The sequence below is a fragment of the Aplidium turbinatum genome, chromosome 11, assembly GCF_918807975.1.
Source record: "Aplidium turbinatum chromosome 11, kaAplTurb1.1, whole genome shotgun sequence".
In the NCBI taxonomy this organism is placed as follows: domain Eukaryota; kingdom Metazoa; phylum Chordata; class Ascidiacea; order Aplousobranchia; family Polyclinidae; genus Aplidium; species Aplidium turbinatum.
Genome location: NC_137482.1, coordinates 20,110,413 through 20,127,930, shown reverse-complemented (window position 1 = coordinate 20,127,930; position 17,518 = coordinate 20,110,413). Strand labels below are relative to the sequence as shown.

The window sequence follows — 17,518 nt, the reverse complement described above, 5'->3', positions numbered from 1 at the left end:
AAGCATGTCAGCAAAAGCGTTATTCTAAAGTTTCCCAATCGACAGTGGTATGAAGGATTGTATCAGTTGTAAGATGACACAATCATAGCAATCTGTCATCTTTCCTCCACTGTCTGATATCGTGATACAGATGGGGAACACGGACAAGGATAAAAGTCGTGGTTTATTCCTAAGTCACAACAATAAGTTTAATTACACGTTGAGGGCAGAGTTAGGCTTAGTTGGTATTGTCTCGGGTTTGATTCACCGTATAACTTTGGGTCATAGATTCGAATACTGCACCAGGCAACCATTTTTTGGATTGTGTGCAAAGAGTTGTGGTCGTTGTTAAATCTCATGTCATTAATTTGTTCGCTGATAACTTTTTATTTTGTCCAGTCTATGTCGGTAAAATTCAGAATTCAAAAGTATCATTTAGATTTTCAATGAATACTTATGCTGTGTTGAGAAAGTGTTAAAATTTTTGTAATTATACCATGTGTATTGAAATTAAACACATTATACAGGCTTTTTTGTGAATGGCCACTAAAATAACGAAGAATTGACTTTAATTTTTAGTTTTCGATCTTAAATCTTGCAGTATAACTCAGCTATGTTACTTTATTTGGAGATATTCAACAGATACTAGTTTATTCAGTGTTGTGCTTGATGAATTGGATCTTGACATATTTCGTATTTCACTTGTTTACAATAAACTCAGAAAGTGCCGAAAGAAAAAAAGAAATCTTTCCAGCTGAAGCGAAAGTGGAAATCACTGAAGCGAAACTCTTCGGTGTGCGTACTTGACGTTACGTCATCACCACGACACGTTGTCCAAGCGTAGTCGCGAGCAGACTTGAACGTTTTGTCCCTTCTTTATGTGGTGATGTTTTATTTGTCTTGTGTTCACAGAGATAAAAAGCTCAGTTTTAGTGCTTTTAGAACCTAAGAGTGAAGCTTTTGCATGTGAATGCAAGACGTTTTTATGCGGAGGTTTTCTACTGCAGCTTTGTGAAGCATTGCGTACACGGCGAACAGAGCTATATCCAGCAGAGAATCAATTGTCTGCAGATGTTAAAACGATGTAAAAAAACGCGGATTTGATGGTTCAATTAGCAATAGTTGACGAGGTTCAGTCAGTTCATCGAGGTAATTTTTTTGGAAGCAGTTCCAAGTTTGAACCAATATCATGATTTTTGTGTGTGTCCTTTCTGCTTTTCTGCCTTTTGATAAGAAATGAACATGTAAGAAGTGATTTGCGACTGACTGATTACACGATTTTATGACAATTGGCTTTTTTGTTTTGTGAGCAGGCAAAAGTAAATATGTCATTCTTTGGATTTTTCTCTAAACAAATTGTCTGTGTCGAGTGCTATATTTGTCTAAATTTGATAAAAAATCGGTTTTGATTAAATCACCTATGCCTATTTTGTTTGTTTGTTTATCTTTATCCTGCATTGCGGAAAGCGGACTTGAGCGCTATGCATCGGTGCACGCCTTCCGACGTACACCTGACCCACGCTGCAATGTCTGTTTCCGGTTGTCTACTCTCCTTATGACTTAAATTTGGTACTACCCATTACTCGAAATCGATCACTGGGTAGAGGCAATTATCGTAAAGTTTCTTGCCTAGAGAAACAACAGCAAGTGCGGGTGGCTGGAGTCGAACATGCAGGCTTTCGACTGTGAGCCCAACGCGCTAACCACTCGGCCATTGCTAACCACTAACCACTAACCATCGCTAACCACTCGGCCAACGCGCCAACCAATTTACTATTTCTTTCCAATTCACATGTTTCTATTATTTTTACATTTATAGTATGAAGGAATATAAATGCACTTCAAAAGGCAACTGATTTTATTTCTACCTCTTGCCAGAGAAAGTTATATTTACATAAAAAAGCTAACAAGCAGAAATCCATTTCTAGACAGCACTTATTTCGTACCTTCTCTCTTTTGTTGCCTGCTTTCTAAGAAATGATCATGTTGGATACAAATACAAGCCGACACGACGGCTTTTGTATTGCTTTCACGTTTTTAACTCTTTATATAAAACTGTTTAACTGTTTGGTGGAATGAGATCTTTCCATCACGCTGTGTACACACAGTACGCGTAGTAGCGCGACAACAGCCTGGCTATTCGCCAACCAATTTACTATTTTAGTGTCGTTGTTATAAGTATATTAGGAGTAGCTGCGCAACAACTGTATTATTAGTTTGCTTAATCAGATAGAAAGTTGAAGATTAGAAGTAGCGTATCCCAGACAGAAAATTTTTGCCGTATGGGATATTTGCAGAGCGCGTTTCCAGTACAGTTCGTAATCTTGAAGCCATGTGGCTTTAAAAAGATGAATTACTTTAATAAAGCGTCAGTAGACGTAAGATAAATCCAAGAGTTTTCCATTTTTAAACGTTTGTTATAATTTACGAAGAAAATTGGACTTTGTGATTTATCCAATTCTTGACTGTGCACTTGACCACAGCGCAAAAGTGGCTTCAGTTGTTTGAAGTGCGTTTTCAGACTGTCCATGATAGCGCAATGTTCATATTTTGCTCCAGTTGCTCTACTTTGGCATATACCCACCCAGCATTTTTTTGTATACTGATCAGAAGGTCCACAGACGTGGAATCCATGTAGAAAAGGAATACAGTAGATTGCTCTCTTTCATAAATTCAACATACAAATGTTGAGTTACCATTGGTGGAGCTTGTAGTCTTGCAATAAAGCGCTCGCATCCGTAGTTTTTCAAGCAATTGAAAATGGGTAGTCTCATGGTAGTCTATGAGTAATGTCAGGATCTGGTTAAAAGTTCCTCAGGATGCTGAAACTTCAGCATATCTAATTTGTCTATGACATTGCATTAATTTAACGCTAAACGATATTGAACAGAGCAAGCTCTACTATGTGCATCTTTTTTGCATCTAAAGCGACTTGTTCAGGTAGAAAATTACCATGCTGCAAAATTGGTTAAAATGTTGCTTGTAAAGCTCTGTTGGAGAGCTTATATACTGTATAATAGACAATAAAAGCGATTTTGGAACGAGAGTGCCTACTAGAGACGTTTGTTTATATCCTCATTGTATTAACAACGTTCACTATACCTTGAGAGCGATTTGGTGACTTAGATAGCAGAGGTTTCCATTAGTCCACCCAGGTGAATTTAATAAAATGGTGATTCGGTTATGCTTCAGTGGTTTCCTAAGGCCAACTCTGGCAAACGGTTATCAACTTATCTGTGAATCTATCTCGTAAAAGTGATATTTTTTACATAAATTTAACGTCTGTTGACAGTGAGATACCGAACAGCGACCGGGTCAGCGACATACCAGCACAGCAATAAATGAGGAGCAAAATCCGTCGAAAGTTTGATGTGTGCATGAATAGTTTCATAGATAATAATAAAAGATAATGTTTTTCCGACCGCAACTTTAAAACCCATTTGAATGTAAATATGTATGCGAAAAATGCACTTCCGTTGATTACACAACATGTCACAACTTAGCGCTAACAAGTGGCTGAAACTCGGAATACGCGGCGCCATTAACTGTAAAAAAAAACGTATTAGCCAAGTTAGCCCATTTTATCACGTCTCCATGTTAATATAAAGCACTGGGTGCTGTGTACTTAGCTTGTTTAATTGTCCTCCTAATGAAGGGTTGTTGAGATTAATTTGTAATTGCTGGAAATCGTTTCTTTCCTCACCTTCCACACGTGTATGGTTCAGAGTTATTTTTGTCGGCAGTCAAGATTGACAGAAGTGGGCTGCAGTTAGTTGCCTCTACAAGTATGCGAAACTGCCAGGATTAAGCTCTGCAAGAAGCTTTCCCAGTCCGAGGATAAAGATTCAAGCAATCAATCAATCAAGCATCTTTGCGGTTGGATTATTTTCTTTGTTTTTTGTGTTGTTTGTTTGCGCAGTTTTTAGAATTTTATTTGAATGTAGTGATTAGAAGCATGTTTATTAGAGAGTGTAATAATGATCATAGTTTTTGTCATATCCAGATTTACGCCTGTTGGTCGAAGCCAATCTTTGTGTGAACCTTCAAGCGTGCTATCAAGTGTCTTACCAAAATCACAAAAAAGCTAAATTGTTCGGGTTTCCATCGATACCGGGGGTTGACAGGTTATTATTTGGAGACAGTTTGCGACTTTAGTGTAGTCTGACGTCACGGCTGTAGCTTTACTAAAACTATATTGAACCACACTATTATGAATGGCATTCTGATTCAATGAAACACCCACATGCTTTGCATCGCAAAGTCCCAGAAAGGAATTACATACGTACATACTATTATTTTTATTAGGTTTATTCTTAATTAAGACCAACAATGCCTGCATTTGCACTAGTAATATATATAGTAAAATCTGTGGGCGTATGACGCTATTCCAAGTGCTAATCATTGATACAAGTGTGAGTGGCAAGCTAAAGTCCAACGTAATCAAGTGTTGGCTGAAATGTAGTCAAGTTTGGAATAGTTTCGACAGCTTTTGTGCTTTGAATGTTTAATAAGAGAACATTATGTCATTCGAATGTTAGATTGTACAGTGCTTGAGATTGAAGTTGTTTAATTTATAAGTGGAAATGCCCTGAGGTAACTCGATGGTGAGTGTTTTTACTGCGATTCAGTCGAAATACCAAGTGGACATAATGCTGGATTGTGCTCTAGAGATGTTTGTACAATTTATTTAAAAGTAACGTTAATATAGTTGAATTTAACGTGATCGACATTGAGATTCCATTTTCAATTGATGAGGAAGGTGTAATAAAGATTGAATGATAAGTTATCATTTGTCTAGCCTTGGTTTAGCTCAGCGGTTCTCAACCAGTGGGCCATAGAAGCATTTTGAGGTGGGCCACTGACATATTTGAAAAGTTGAAAGATTTATTGAAACATTTTGTTTCATTTTTGTCACTATAGTCAAATTTATACTTGTGTGTTTGTTTAGTTACAATGAATGATGCTGCTGTTTTTAGCTACAAAGTGGCAATTATCATTCTAATTATTGCAACATACAGTTTTACATCAACTCAGTTTTTACAACACTTTATGATGTAATTGTAATAGACTAGTTTGTGGTTACAATTAAGCCATCTTTATAAGTGGTAGCCTTGTTGAACTTCTGCAGATCCGCTTTTTAGTACGTGCAGCATTTTATTTTGGAGAGGAATTGACAATACTTGAAGCTTTAAGTCTGATGAAAATTACATTCAGTATGTAGCCTACATCAATTTTTGGTGACAGAGAAGAAAAAAGACAATGTGTATTATGTTGTAAAGTTCTTAGTCATCATTTATTGAGGTCATCAAAACTGAAACTTCACCTGGAAAAAGTTCATCCTAATTACAAGGATGAAGATATGAATTTTTTTAACGAAAAGAAGACAGTGTGAAGCTTCAACGCCTGGATTCAACAAGGGGATTCCAGCAACATTCCAAAGGCAATGTTCTGCTGCTTTTTGTTTATAAACCTTTTTTGTAATTTTTTTCTTACATAAAAGCTGAATGGGCCACAGAACTTTTATGCAAACAAAAATGGGCCACGAAAGAAAAAAGGTTGAGAACCACTGGTCTAGCTAGACTAAATGCACATATTTCCATTATTTAAATCAGGGAAGAGAAGATAAGTATATGGTTAGTCCAAAAGAGACAAAGTTATATAAAGTGTGGGATAGCCCGGAATGGCCCGTTTCGGTGAGTCCGATTCGGTGAGTCCAATTCAGTGAGTCCGAGTCCCTATTCGGTGATTTTTTGAATTTTTTTTTAAATTATCGGGTACCGTAGCCTAATTATCATTGCCGTTTTAGGGTTAGGGGTTAGGAACTCACCGAATCGGACTCACCGAATAGTAGCAGACCCGGGATAGCCAATGAAGCCAGATGTTAACTTGCAGAAAACTCATCAAGCTATTTATTTTTTAAAACACACATGGGTTTTCGAGCGGTCGTCTTCTTGAATCAACCCAGACAACAGAATCCTTCATGAAGGTTTTGCTGTCTGGGTTGATTCAACAGCGAGAATATTTTACTAACGTTTGTTTGTGAGAACGTGTTGAAAGTGTGTTTTGTGTGTAGTGTAGTGTAGAGAGATGAAAGTTTACATATGTGGAGCAATGTTTCATTGATGGTTATGGGTTGTTCAGTTGTTTACCCTCAGGTTGAACACTGCCCAGTTCTCCTCAGAAACTTTACCAGAACAGTTTTGCACATTCACCTAGCCAACAAAAGTTTTCATTTATAGTTTATACATCGTTCCTTTTTCTGGTTTATTGGGCTCTTAAATTTAAAGGATTAATTGTATGGTATATTGTAATATAGAGATAATTGTCACTCACGCAGCAACTGTTGAAGTTTTTCTTTCGTAGAAGAAATACTAAACAATCGCCGAAACTGATTTGATTATTCCAGATCATGTGTGGTAGCGTTAAACTATGTAATTCTTGAGTCAAACCTGACGGTTGACGAATTTAAATCAGTTTTGTGGCACTTGTCCTGGGAGCATTGTCTCAATCACTAATAGTTGACGACAGAACGGTTAGAACGCGTTGTCAATGTAATAAATAAAATATAAACAGTGATTGATCTGAATGATTAAACACAGCTCAAAACCGTAGTTCAGCCAGGGTTTAGAAAATAAATCAATTGTCTACAATTACGTTTCAGCACTAGAGGTGGAATAACTTTAGTTTTCTAAACGTTACGGTTTGCTTCAACATGAGTTTAGTTTTTGCATTTTGCACCCCAATTGGGATCATCAGAAGGTTCTTCTATTTGAATAAGAACCTTCTGATGATCCCAATAGTCGTGAAACAAGCTGTAATTTAGGTTGTTTGGTGACAGTTAAAATTCGCTCTGCTTAGCTTTTCTGCTCGGCATTGAGTACTTTTTGTTGTGTTCATGACTTTTTTTACAAGATGACACGTACCCAACCAGCAAATCAGTTGCTTTTTTATTCTTCACATTATGTTACATTAATTTAACGTCTGCAGACTCGGACTGATTTGCTGACTGGGATAAAACTGAAGGTATCCCACACATTGTGTGGTTGTTTGAAGGATCGATGCTTTTTTGAAATCTTATTTATTTTAAGATGTTTCAATACAACTGAAGCAGTCGAAAGATGTCATTGCAAACAATGGCACAATACCTAATGGCTTGCCTAAGACAAACAAGTAATACTCTAACTTACCAAAAAAAACAACGCTTTTACGGTGATTTAATGTCTGCTGGAGGTTGAATCAATGCAAAAAATGGCTTTTTTTCAGCTTCAGTAGCCATGAAGATATGCGGTCTCACATTATAAACTAATTTTTCCCCAATATCATAAAATTGCTTCAGTGTTAGCTGAAGCTGATGTAAAACGTCGTGTCTATCGATTGCAACTTGCCCCTTTACGTTGACGCTACGTTGTTGCTGTGAGGCTGTCGAATTGCAATCTCGTCTGAAGTAGAACACTGTTCACGACGTAAATCTTACCCAATTTTCATGAAAATTTAGCAAATCATGTTTGCCACTGACCGGTATGCAATGCTGTCGTGCGTAGTGAAAGAAACTGTTGATTATGATTATCTTATGTAAATTTTTGATTTTGTTTGTAAATAACGAAAATCTTGTGTTAGGCAGGCTGTAACACATAACGCTTGGTCGTTTGTCATTAGTACATTGTCGCCTGTACATTGATGGAATGTATTGTTGCGATGATAATTATGCTTTATTTTTTGTTTTTGTATGTAAGCAACGCACTGATCAAGAGATTTATTATTGTTCATAGAAGTTTTCATTTGATTGGGAAACTTTATCACGTTTTGGTTGTTTTCTGTTCCCATCATACCGTTGAAGACAGACAGAATAAGGTCGGCTGTTAGTCGTTGGTAACCAGAATTAACTTATTCCATCCGGTCGATATAACAATAAAGACAAAAAATTCTTTTTGCTTGAGTAAAAATATCATGAGAAATGTGTACATTTTACACTCGCATTTCCTTCACAAGGAAAACCATTGCTGCATTATTGTAGTTATATTTTTATTTCCGTTTCTTAATGCATTTTGGTTGAGCCATAGCGATTAGCGATGAGTTGAGTTATTTGACTAACACTAAGTAAAGACATTGGGTAATAGGTTTAAAATGTAAACCTCTTTAAATGCAACACATATTATTTCGCGCACGAAATATTGAACTCGTTTTAGAACCAAATATTGTTTTCTTTACAGTATTGATATGTGTGACCAGTGAAACTTGAAAAAAAACTTTGTGAATGAAAAAAAATGTCAGATCATTTAAACAGACACAATGCATTGAGGAGAAGAGACACAACAGAAGTACTGTCCTCCTACATCGATCGCATCAACGAGAGGCAGCAACGTCGAAGGTCTTCCGTTACTTTCAAGCAGACTCCCACTGGAGAGACCATTCCTGTCATTTACAAGCGCACACGCAGCAATCCGGTATTATCGGGAACAAAATCGTTAGTCAGCCGTCTTGAGAGGCGTCGAAGTGCCGTCACTTTTCCTTCGACATACCGAAGTCTAAACTCTCCTCCCACCAACCATCGTCACAAATCCAGCGCTTCGTCAATCAGCTCAGTGACGTCGTCTGACGTGTGTTGCTACGGCAACAAAAAAAACATTTTCAACTACAGCGCGAGCGACTGGTCCGTGCTCGGAAACTACTTTCGTCAACCCCGCGATGAGAAACGGCTCACAGTACAGCAGATCCGAATCCGAAAGAGTTTGGAGTACGTAGCACGGCTTGTCATATTGTATTTCTCGCGTAGTCAGGTGTTTTTTTGCACCAATTCTTGTTCAATAGAGCTGATGCCGGTTTTAAAGTATCAACAACATTAGAGCTTTATGCTTACTACCCAACTAGCAAACACTTGTGCGTTTGCATTTATCCAGTGTGTTTGGACATAGAGTAAACGCAGCTTACAACAATAATAACAGGGATGTAGGTATCGGAAGGAAATAATCATTATGGAAGCGTTAACGCTCTCTTACTATGACATGGTTGAATTCAGTGTAGGGCTGTTAATCATCTCATAGCGTTGGAGCTAGATACTGATGGGATCTGTGCGGAAAAGTGTAATGAATTTTAAAATAAATATACATACTTTTTGCCTGGATTCACAATGTGCTGACTGCTCTGAAGCAGCCAGTTATGTTAATGGTATGACATGGTTGAATCCAGTGTAGGGCTGTTAGTAATCTCATACCATTGGAGCTAGATACTAGGGGGATCTGTGCTCAAAAGTGTAAAAAAAAAATTAAAATAAATATGCATACTTTTTGATTGGATTCACAATGTGCTGACTGCTGTGAAGCAGCCAGTTTCGTTTCGTCTTCATATGACCTTTAGTTTACCGAAAAATGTGCGAATACTTATTCAAAGTACTCTTTGTTTAAATTCAAATAAAATAAAGTTGATGTTTTACCAACAAAATCACATTTTTGTTTGACCGACTAGGCCTAAGACAAAAATGTAGAGACACAATTTTACGTCAAAGTGTTTCTTTTGGTAAAACATCTAAAGGGATAATGTTAGTCTGAAGACTTAAAATACCATAAAAACTCATTATAGAATGAGCTACAGTTACATTGAGCTACAGCACAAGTTTCTTTTTAAAATACTGCAGTTGTACTAGGACCGTTTGAACTTGCGCTATGGTCTTATCGGCATCTATTTGCACTTCCTTGTATTTAGTCAACTGAGATCTGTTTTATGTACAGGATTACTTCACAACAGTCAAGATAAAAGAATTTATCGTACGTCTAATGAGCAACGTTTGATGTTGAATTAATGAAATTGTAAAAGAATCCTTTACGATTACATACATCGTTCGAGCTTTCTGCATCCTATCATCATAAGTTTCAAATATTCGCCAATTCCTTTTTTTAGCTGCTGATTTCACTTTCACTGTTGCACTTCAGCCTTCACACGTTCAATTTTTTAAGTGAATGTTTGTTTTTGATTGAAATGTTATCTTTGTTTAAAAGACTGTTACTACTGTATATGCTGGAGATCCGTATCAAAGCGTTGTAGCCTCATGCCTGAGCATATCTGCAAGTTCTGCAACACACCCAATTCCACGCTGCTAAAAACTAATAGCCTATCCCTATGCAAATAGTGGTCGCTCTCAAATTTTTTGGGTCAAACTTTTAATTTTTTGCCTTGTGTTTGTTTTTTGGAGATTTGTAGGACAAGCCGGTACAACAATTTTGACTTTTCTTCTGAATTCGGTTTTAGTTGTACTAGCCACTTTTGAGGGGAAAGGTCCTTTTGACATCTGGCTGAAGGCTGTTTCGATTGCCTTGCAAAGTTGTAAACTTTCCAGCACCGCTACAAATGTTAAGTTTGTGTTTCATAGTCGATTGTGGCAAAAATCGTACCCACCTGTTTCAGCTAGTAACTCCATCAGCAGAAACAACAGAAAAGAACTTATCTTTCCATCAGTTAGTGATATTATCTTTTCGAACCATAGTTGAAACGTTCCTCTGATCATTGTGAAATTGCGAACTATTACTAGAAAAGATAACGATCCTGATGAAAACGTTTCTGTGTTGAGTTAACGATAAGTTTCCTTTTGCAGAAAAGCGATCCAAAAAGCCGGATACAACATGAACGAGATAGTGGCCAGTACTGCACCCACCAGTAGCGGAATGGCGACGCTTCAAAATGTTTCCTCGCAGTGTTTGACCGAAGTCGATTGGGCGGTCAGTACTTGAATCATTTAGTTTATTTCATCACATTTTTCATTATTAGTGTGTCTTGGGACCTAAAAAAGTACCAACTACTCCATGCGATCCATATATCCGCACTTCAATAAATATAAGATTTGTTTCACAGCAGTTATTTGTACAGTAAGATATATATCTAGAACTAGCACATTTACAAAGCTTACTTAAATGTGCGCTAACAAAAGTATTCTTAATAGTTAATACTATTATTTCGGAATTTCCTTTAATATTTGTTCCTGAACTATGAACTTTTATTGCTTTGTTCCTGAACTATGTATGTTGAAACTTTGTTCCGCAATGTTTCCTTTTACGTGTTTTTCTTCTTGGTAGCCCAATACTTTCGTAGCCTACAGTTCAGTTCTAGATTTTTGTTCGTGGGGAAACGGTAAGATCGAGTGCCCAGCTAGCAAAATTCGTTTTTTTTTTTTTTCATAAGTCGATGTAATTGTAAAAGAACGGATTTTACTGGCAGGGCAGCGGTGGTTGAACTCTTCGTGCTGCTAACGCATGCACTTACAGAATAATTATGAATTTAATTGAAGCTGGTACAAGAATATCCGTTAGTAACAATTCCTCAACTACAAGCGAAACCAACCTGTCACAATCCTTGATGACATTATTTGCGTCATATTCGCCAACTTCTTACGCCTACGTTGATGTGACGTGAAACTCGTCAATATGAAACTGTCGAGATTGTCTCTGAAGTGGTAGTTATTGCCACATCAAGCCCATGAGCAAAGCACTGTTTTTTACGTTGAAAAAACAAAAAGTGTGGCGTTTATGTGAAAGTCACTGGCATTGCCGATTGGACTGCTATGTGCTGAACAGAAGGTGTATCAAGCTCTACCAAGTATCAACATTATGCGTTTGTTTTTTTGTTTTTTTTTTCATTGAAAATCTTTGTCTTTTTGCAACAGGAATCCGCTGTTCCAGACCATCACATTTGGTCGCCTAGCAACGCGTCAGGTGACTTGTGCTACGTAGGAGAGCAACATTGTCAGGTGAAAGCCATTTTTCTTAGAGTTGCGCTTTGCTAAGAGGTCTATAGTTTGGTTGCAAATTTTACTGCTTTTGTGTCGTTTTTTCAACGTCTTGTGTTTTATATACTTGCTTTACCAAAAACATATAAACCTTACTGGATTGAATGAGCTTCAGAAAGCTTTTTTAATTGAAGGTTTGATGTGATCTATAAACGCCCATAACAAAAAGGAACTATATTGACCAGTAAATCAACCTTTTTTTACATTGATTTAACGTCTGCAGATTGACATAAAAAAAGAACGATTGGCTGACCATTATCTTATAGCTGTGTATTTGTAGAAATCCGGACCACGTAAGAAATGCAACGCCTGCCATATTGTTGTGCATGAGAACTGTTACTCCCAACTTTTAAAGGTAAGCGTTAAACATGTGTCTCTTCCATAAAAGTTGGATTGAAATTTTTAATGCATTTTTCAGTTTTTCAAATTGAAATTGTTTTAAATTGCAAACTATGACCCCACTTGGAGTGGGAATGAAGCCAGAAGTATTTTCATGGGTTACGGTTGAATTTTGTTGTGAGTTTAACTTTTTTATTGCTTTGAGTCGCCTTCGTCGAGATTACGTTTTAAGTGCACTGAGTGTATGTCCATTGTTCTACTTCTGAAAGCGAATTTCAATATCGTATCAGTCGTATCAACTATTAATAAACTGGAGTATCGAAAAAATCTTAAGTGATGTGTCTTGAATCCTTACCGGCCATTTAATCGGTTCGGTTCTCATGCAAATGTAATTTCAGTTCGTGACGACATAATTCATTTCTCATGTTGTAACCAGAGTTAGGTTTTGCTTGCCGTGACTTGGAATGAAACCAAGAAACCAAGACTTAAGCGCTTGTTTCTATCGCATCTATTTTTAAAAGAAGTCAGGATTATCACTATTTTCTATGCTGTTTCAGCACAACTAAGCGGAGAATTGACATCTAAAAGATTACATTTTTTTACTGTTATTTCTTGACCTGCACAGCATGCAGCCAAGTCATACGTTTTGGACCATTGCTATTTTTGAAGCTTTTCATCTATTATTCAATATGTTGTTAACGGATCTGTCAACGAAAAATATACAATGAAGAGATTTATGTCGAAGAAGCCCTGTCTGTCCAAGCCGCAGACAGTCAATACATGTACTTCCTTTCTGTTTGGATAAATCTGGTTTGATTGAAATGAGATTTCAACTCTTTTAGATTTCAACTCTTTCTCCAGCAATGCTTTCGCATCTAAAATTGCTGTTTGTACGCTGTTGATTGTTTGATGCTTGTACTACAGTTTTTCTTCTGTATCATTTTTTGACAGCATTGTAAGACACAGTGCAAATGTGCACGCTGTATCACCTCGTCATCCCAAAATTAACTGATGGATCACATTCAAGTTGAATTCAATAATCAATATTTTTAGCAACATGTTTGTGTGTTCTAAGTATTGCATAAAAAAGTATGAACTTGGTTGGTTTATGGTTGAACAAAAATCTAGGGATTTGTTTAATCTTCTAATTTTTTTCAGATTGGCTTCAAATGCAAAGTTACATTCCGGGAGGCTTCCTCGAGGAACACACGAGAGGTTTGTAGTCAACTTTTGCTTTAATACGACATAGTACGATTGCGTAGAATCAACGTCCCAGTGCAAACTATGACACTGTTTTTTTTTTATGAAAACTTTTCGGTGAAAAAATAAAAGCAGTATTAAAGGCATTAAAATAATCTTAGTTCATCCAGCAAAATTTCGTAGAGTTAAAAGAATGCAAAATAGACGTTTTGTTTAGAGGAAAACATGGCTTCAAAGTTTGGTCATTTTTGCTGTACGCAGTTTATACCCGGCCTCAACCACCTGCACCATATATACTGGTTCGATGAAGCAAGACGAACTGTGCATTGAAGACATATGCACACGTGATGATGCTGCTTTGAATCACTGCTAAGTGCTAATGTTAACGAACTGGAAGCTTATCGTGTTACTTGTTGCTCTTTCTAAGCTAGCATCAGTATTGTTAATTGTTGCTGCATTTTTTGAAATTCAGGTTCAATTGAAGGCATATTTATAATATACTGCACTCGCAATGGGGCCTTCTTGTTTGAATTCACATTTAAATCAATTAATTAACCTCAATTTTATGTTAAAAGTTAGTCTTTTCCTTTAATTTTGCAGAATCTAGTTGTTCATCATCATTGGGTGCACAGAAGAAAACTGGAAGGGAAATGCAGGCAATGCGGGAAGGTAACTGTGCATAACTTTAACGCCTTAACCCAGTGGTTCTCAAACTTTTTTTTGTTGCGACGCCTCTGGAAAAGTTTTCTGGACTTGCGACGCACCAGCAAATAAAAGTGAATGAAGAAACTTAGGATTAAAGTTTTGTTTATTGATACAACAACAAAAAGCAATGTATATTATTTAATGTGACGTGTGGGCTTGTTTGTTTTCACAAAGTTCATTGAATCTTGAGAGAATTTTTGAAATTGCCGCCAGCATTTCTCTTTCACTGTTTATTCGTGATCGATATTTGGTTTTATCACCGCCAAGGCAGAAAATTTTGTTTCACATAAATACGACGTAGCGAATGGGATAATAATTCGCAGTGCTTTCTTTCACCAAACCTGGATAGTGGATAATGGATAATCGAGAAAAAAACGCACTTGCAACCTCAACTCTTCACTATTTTCAAACTGAAATAACACCAAGGAAAATGATTCAGAGTTTCCAATTTTTTTTTGAAGGATAGACATCCAATACTACGTTAGGGTATCAGCAGTGGCAAATTTTTTAGTTAATTGCGGTGTAGGCTAATCGGCTAAGTGCATTGGACACATGTGTCCCAGCGGTCCTCAAAGGGTTAACCTCATTGTTCAGCCAAGTTCAGCATAACTGAGTTCAGCCAAGAAACGGAACTATTTTGCGACGCCCTTGGAAAAGTGAAACGACGCACCAGGGCGTCGCGACGCACAGTTTGAGAAATACTGCCTTAACCCATCCAACAAAAATCCTCATTTTTACGTTGATTCGACGTCTGCAGACGTTAAATTACTGCAGAAATGGTGAATTTGCTGGGTGAAACGTCTAAAGAGTTGAAATCTTCACACCACACATTGCGATGGTGAGAGCAATGTGTGGTGTGAAGCTGACGGACAAAAGGAATACTGAAGAACTTATGAACTTGCTTGGGTTGAATGAAAATGTTGATAAGTTGGCGAAAGCGAATGGAATAAGGTGGTATGGGCATGTTTTGAGAAAGGATGAAGATGATGTTTTGAGAAGAGCGCTGGAGTTGCAAGTGGAGGGTCGTAGAAAACAAGGAAGACCCAAGAAAACGTGGAAAAGGCAAGTTGAGGAAGAAAGCAGCAAGGTGGGCTTGAGGACAGAATCGAATGATGATAGACAGATCGATGTGGAGGCAGGGTGTGAAGGCGATTGGGGCACTTGGAGGTGAATCCGGCCACCCTCGGTAACGGGGACATCACGGGATTAAAACTGGACTACTACTACTACTACACTTTATTGCGCATTGTAAGACCATAGCTTTGACTCAAATACTGATTTTCACTAAATCTTAGTAAATGTCAGTCAAAGTAACAATATTAATCGGGCAAATTGAAATTATCACTTTCCGGCTTCGCTGGCTTGTCGCTTGGCCTGAGGCTTGTTTTTGGCATTTTTATTTTCTCCTCTTTGGTTCTTACAGCGTAATAATTGCATTGAATGTCAAGTCTTTAACTGATTGCATTCATAGAACTTTTGTTGGTTTCTCGGAGAATATCTTCTGTTAGTGGCTGGTATAATAATCCTGCTTTAAAAATACTTGGCTGTCGACGGTGAAGATAGACAGACAACAAAAAATTTGCTTTTCTTGAAGTAATTGTCGTGCCATTCCGAATAATTTGATTTCTTTTTTTTGCAGTCCTTTGAGAAACGGTTTGGTTTCCGCGAGCCTACAAAGGTTTGTGGATTTCTCTATTGTTTATAAAAAATTCACTTAAGTTTTTCAATGTTTCAATCACTATGTTAGTACAAAAACGCACAATGCCAGCGAGCAAGATTTCTCCTTTTTGCATTGAGTCATCAACAGACATTGAATTAATGCAGAAAGAAAAGATTTTTCTTGCTGGAGTAATAACATGGTAGGCTTTTTTTTCTGTTTTGGCATTTTTACTTTCAGGATTCAAGCACGTTATCACGTGACTGAGTAGCCTACAAAATTGGGTTATTTTTACGTTTTTTCCTCTTTTTTTTTTAGATAATTGCTATCAGTTGTTCTTGGTGCAAGGAAGCCTATCATAACAAAGTGAGCTGTTTCCAAATGCACAAGATAAAAGAACCGTGCAGCCTAGGGTGCTTTGGAAAGTCCATTGTTCAACCAACTTGGATAATAAAGGTGCGTAATTATAACCGTTGCTTTAATGTTTGACAATGTTGCAATCATGTAGAAAAGGTTAATAAAACCACCCCATACAGCAAATCCGTCGTTTTTTACATTGATTCAACGTCTGAGACGCAAAAACTAGCCTTTTCTCGTTAGAAGTCATACAGCAGTACAGACAGGTCGGTTGCCCGAGTAGCATGAAAGTTAGAAAATAATCGCATCCCAAGATAGATAATAAAGTTGGTAAAATCACTCCATGTAGAGCAAACGTTTTGTTTGTTTTCACAAAGTGACAAAGGATGAAGAAATCGCAAATCCTTAATTTTTCGGTTGGGAACAATTTTTCTGAATTTCTTTGACATTTGAAATATAAACTAATTTACGTTTTTTATTTAACTTCAAATCAATTGGAAAACTATTTGAATCAAGTTTTGCTGAACCCATCGCTGCTATCGATTTCTCGTCCAAACTTCGAAAGGGCGCCACTTTCAGAAGAAAACTCTTTGGCAGGGATTAATTTTTTTTTTGAAAAATGATGCGCCATGCCACTGTATTTTGAAAACTGCTGTTGTCGTTACATTTTACGGTTAGCCTCACACTGCGATGCGTTTCTCTTTTTACGTATTTGCATTTTGTCAATGTTTAACCGTACTATTTTTAGCTTTTTTTCCGTCCTAATTTTCGATCCGTTTCCAATTTCTTCCCAAGAAACGGGTTATCCGCATGGTTGGAGTTTAATGAAGTAAACATCATTATTTTACGGCTGAGAGCTTTCCTGTCGGATCGCACCACAGCCGGATAACAATAAAATTCCTACCCACAATAGTTGCCGTTTTTGCATCGTTTTAACGTAATTAGACGTTGAAGCGCTCCAAAACTTGGTAAGTTTTGTTACTTGAGACACAAGAAAGACCTACGAATAAATTTGAAGGTCTATTTTGCTGTGCCAACAAAATTTTCAACATTTTTGCCAAGTCAGTCGTGTGAAATCTACCGATTTGACATTTTGAACATGCAGTTAGCCTGTTTTCAAAACTGGCGTTCTCAGCTGAATTTCAGCCGAAATTCAGTTTTTTGCCTACATACGATTGTTAAATGATAAATCGTATTTGCTGATTATTATTTATGAAGCATACAGAGATATTCTTCGGTTCTCAAAACCGGCCGTTTGAATAAATAATGATGCAAATTTGAGGCTTCGAAAAGCCTCGTTTGAAAACTTAATAACTCCCAACAGACAATTTATAAATATAAATAGTTTAACTCCAGTTCTTCCATGTTCGGCTTTCTCTAAAATTATCGGATTTTAAGTCCAATTTGTTTATAGAATTACCAAAAAAATGTCAAGAAACACGTGTGATGTATTCGCTAGTTTTTTGTTTTATAAAAAATGCATTACTGATGTCTATACTCGTATTTGT

The 17,518-nt window shown here is 37.1% G+C and overlaps 1 protein-coding gene across 1 annotated transcript in view; it reads left to right on the top strand.

Moving 5' to 3' along the window:
• LOC145779599 (diacylglycerol kinase zeta-like) overlaps positions 1–17,518 on the top strand; it is a 55,284-nt gene that overhangs the window by 20,647 nt on the left and 17,119 nt on the right. The window contains exons 3-9 of the mRNA XM_082591228.1: positions 10,565–10,688; positions 11,630–11,713; positions 12,033–12,107; positions 13,250–13,306; positions 13,892–13,960; positions 15,636–15,674; positions 15,972–16,109. Of these exons, the coding sequence (XP_082447354.1) occupies positions 10,565–10,688; positions 11,630–11,713; positions 12,033–12,107; positions 13,250–13,306; positions 13,892–13,960; positions 15,636–15,674; positions 15,972–16,109 (586 nt within the window). The remainder of the gene's footprint in view (positions 1–10,564; positions 10,689–11,629; positions 11,714–12,032; positions 12,108–13,249; positions 13,307–13,891; positions 13,961–15,635; positions 15,675–15,971; positions 16,110–17,518) is intronic.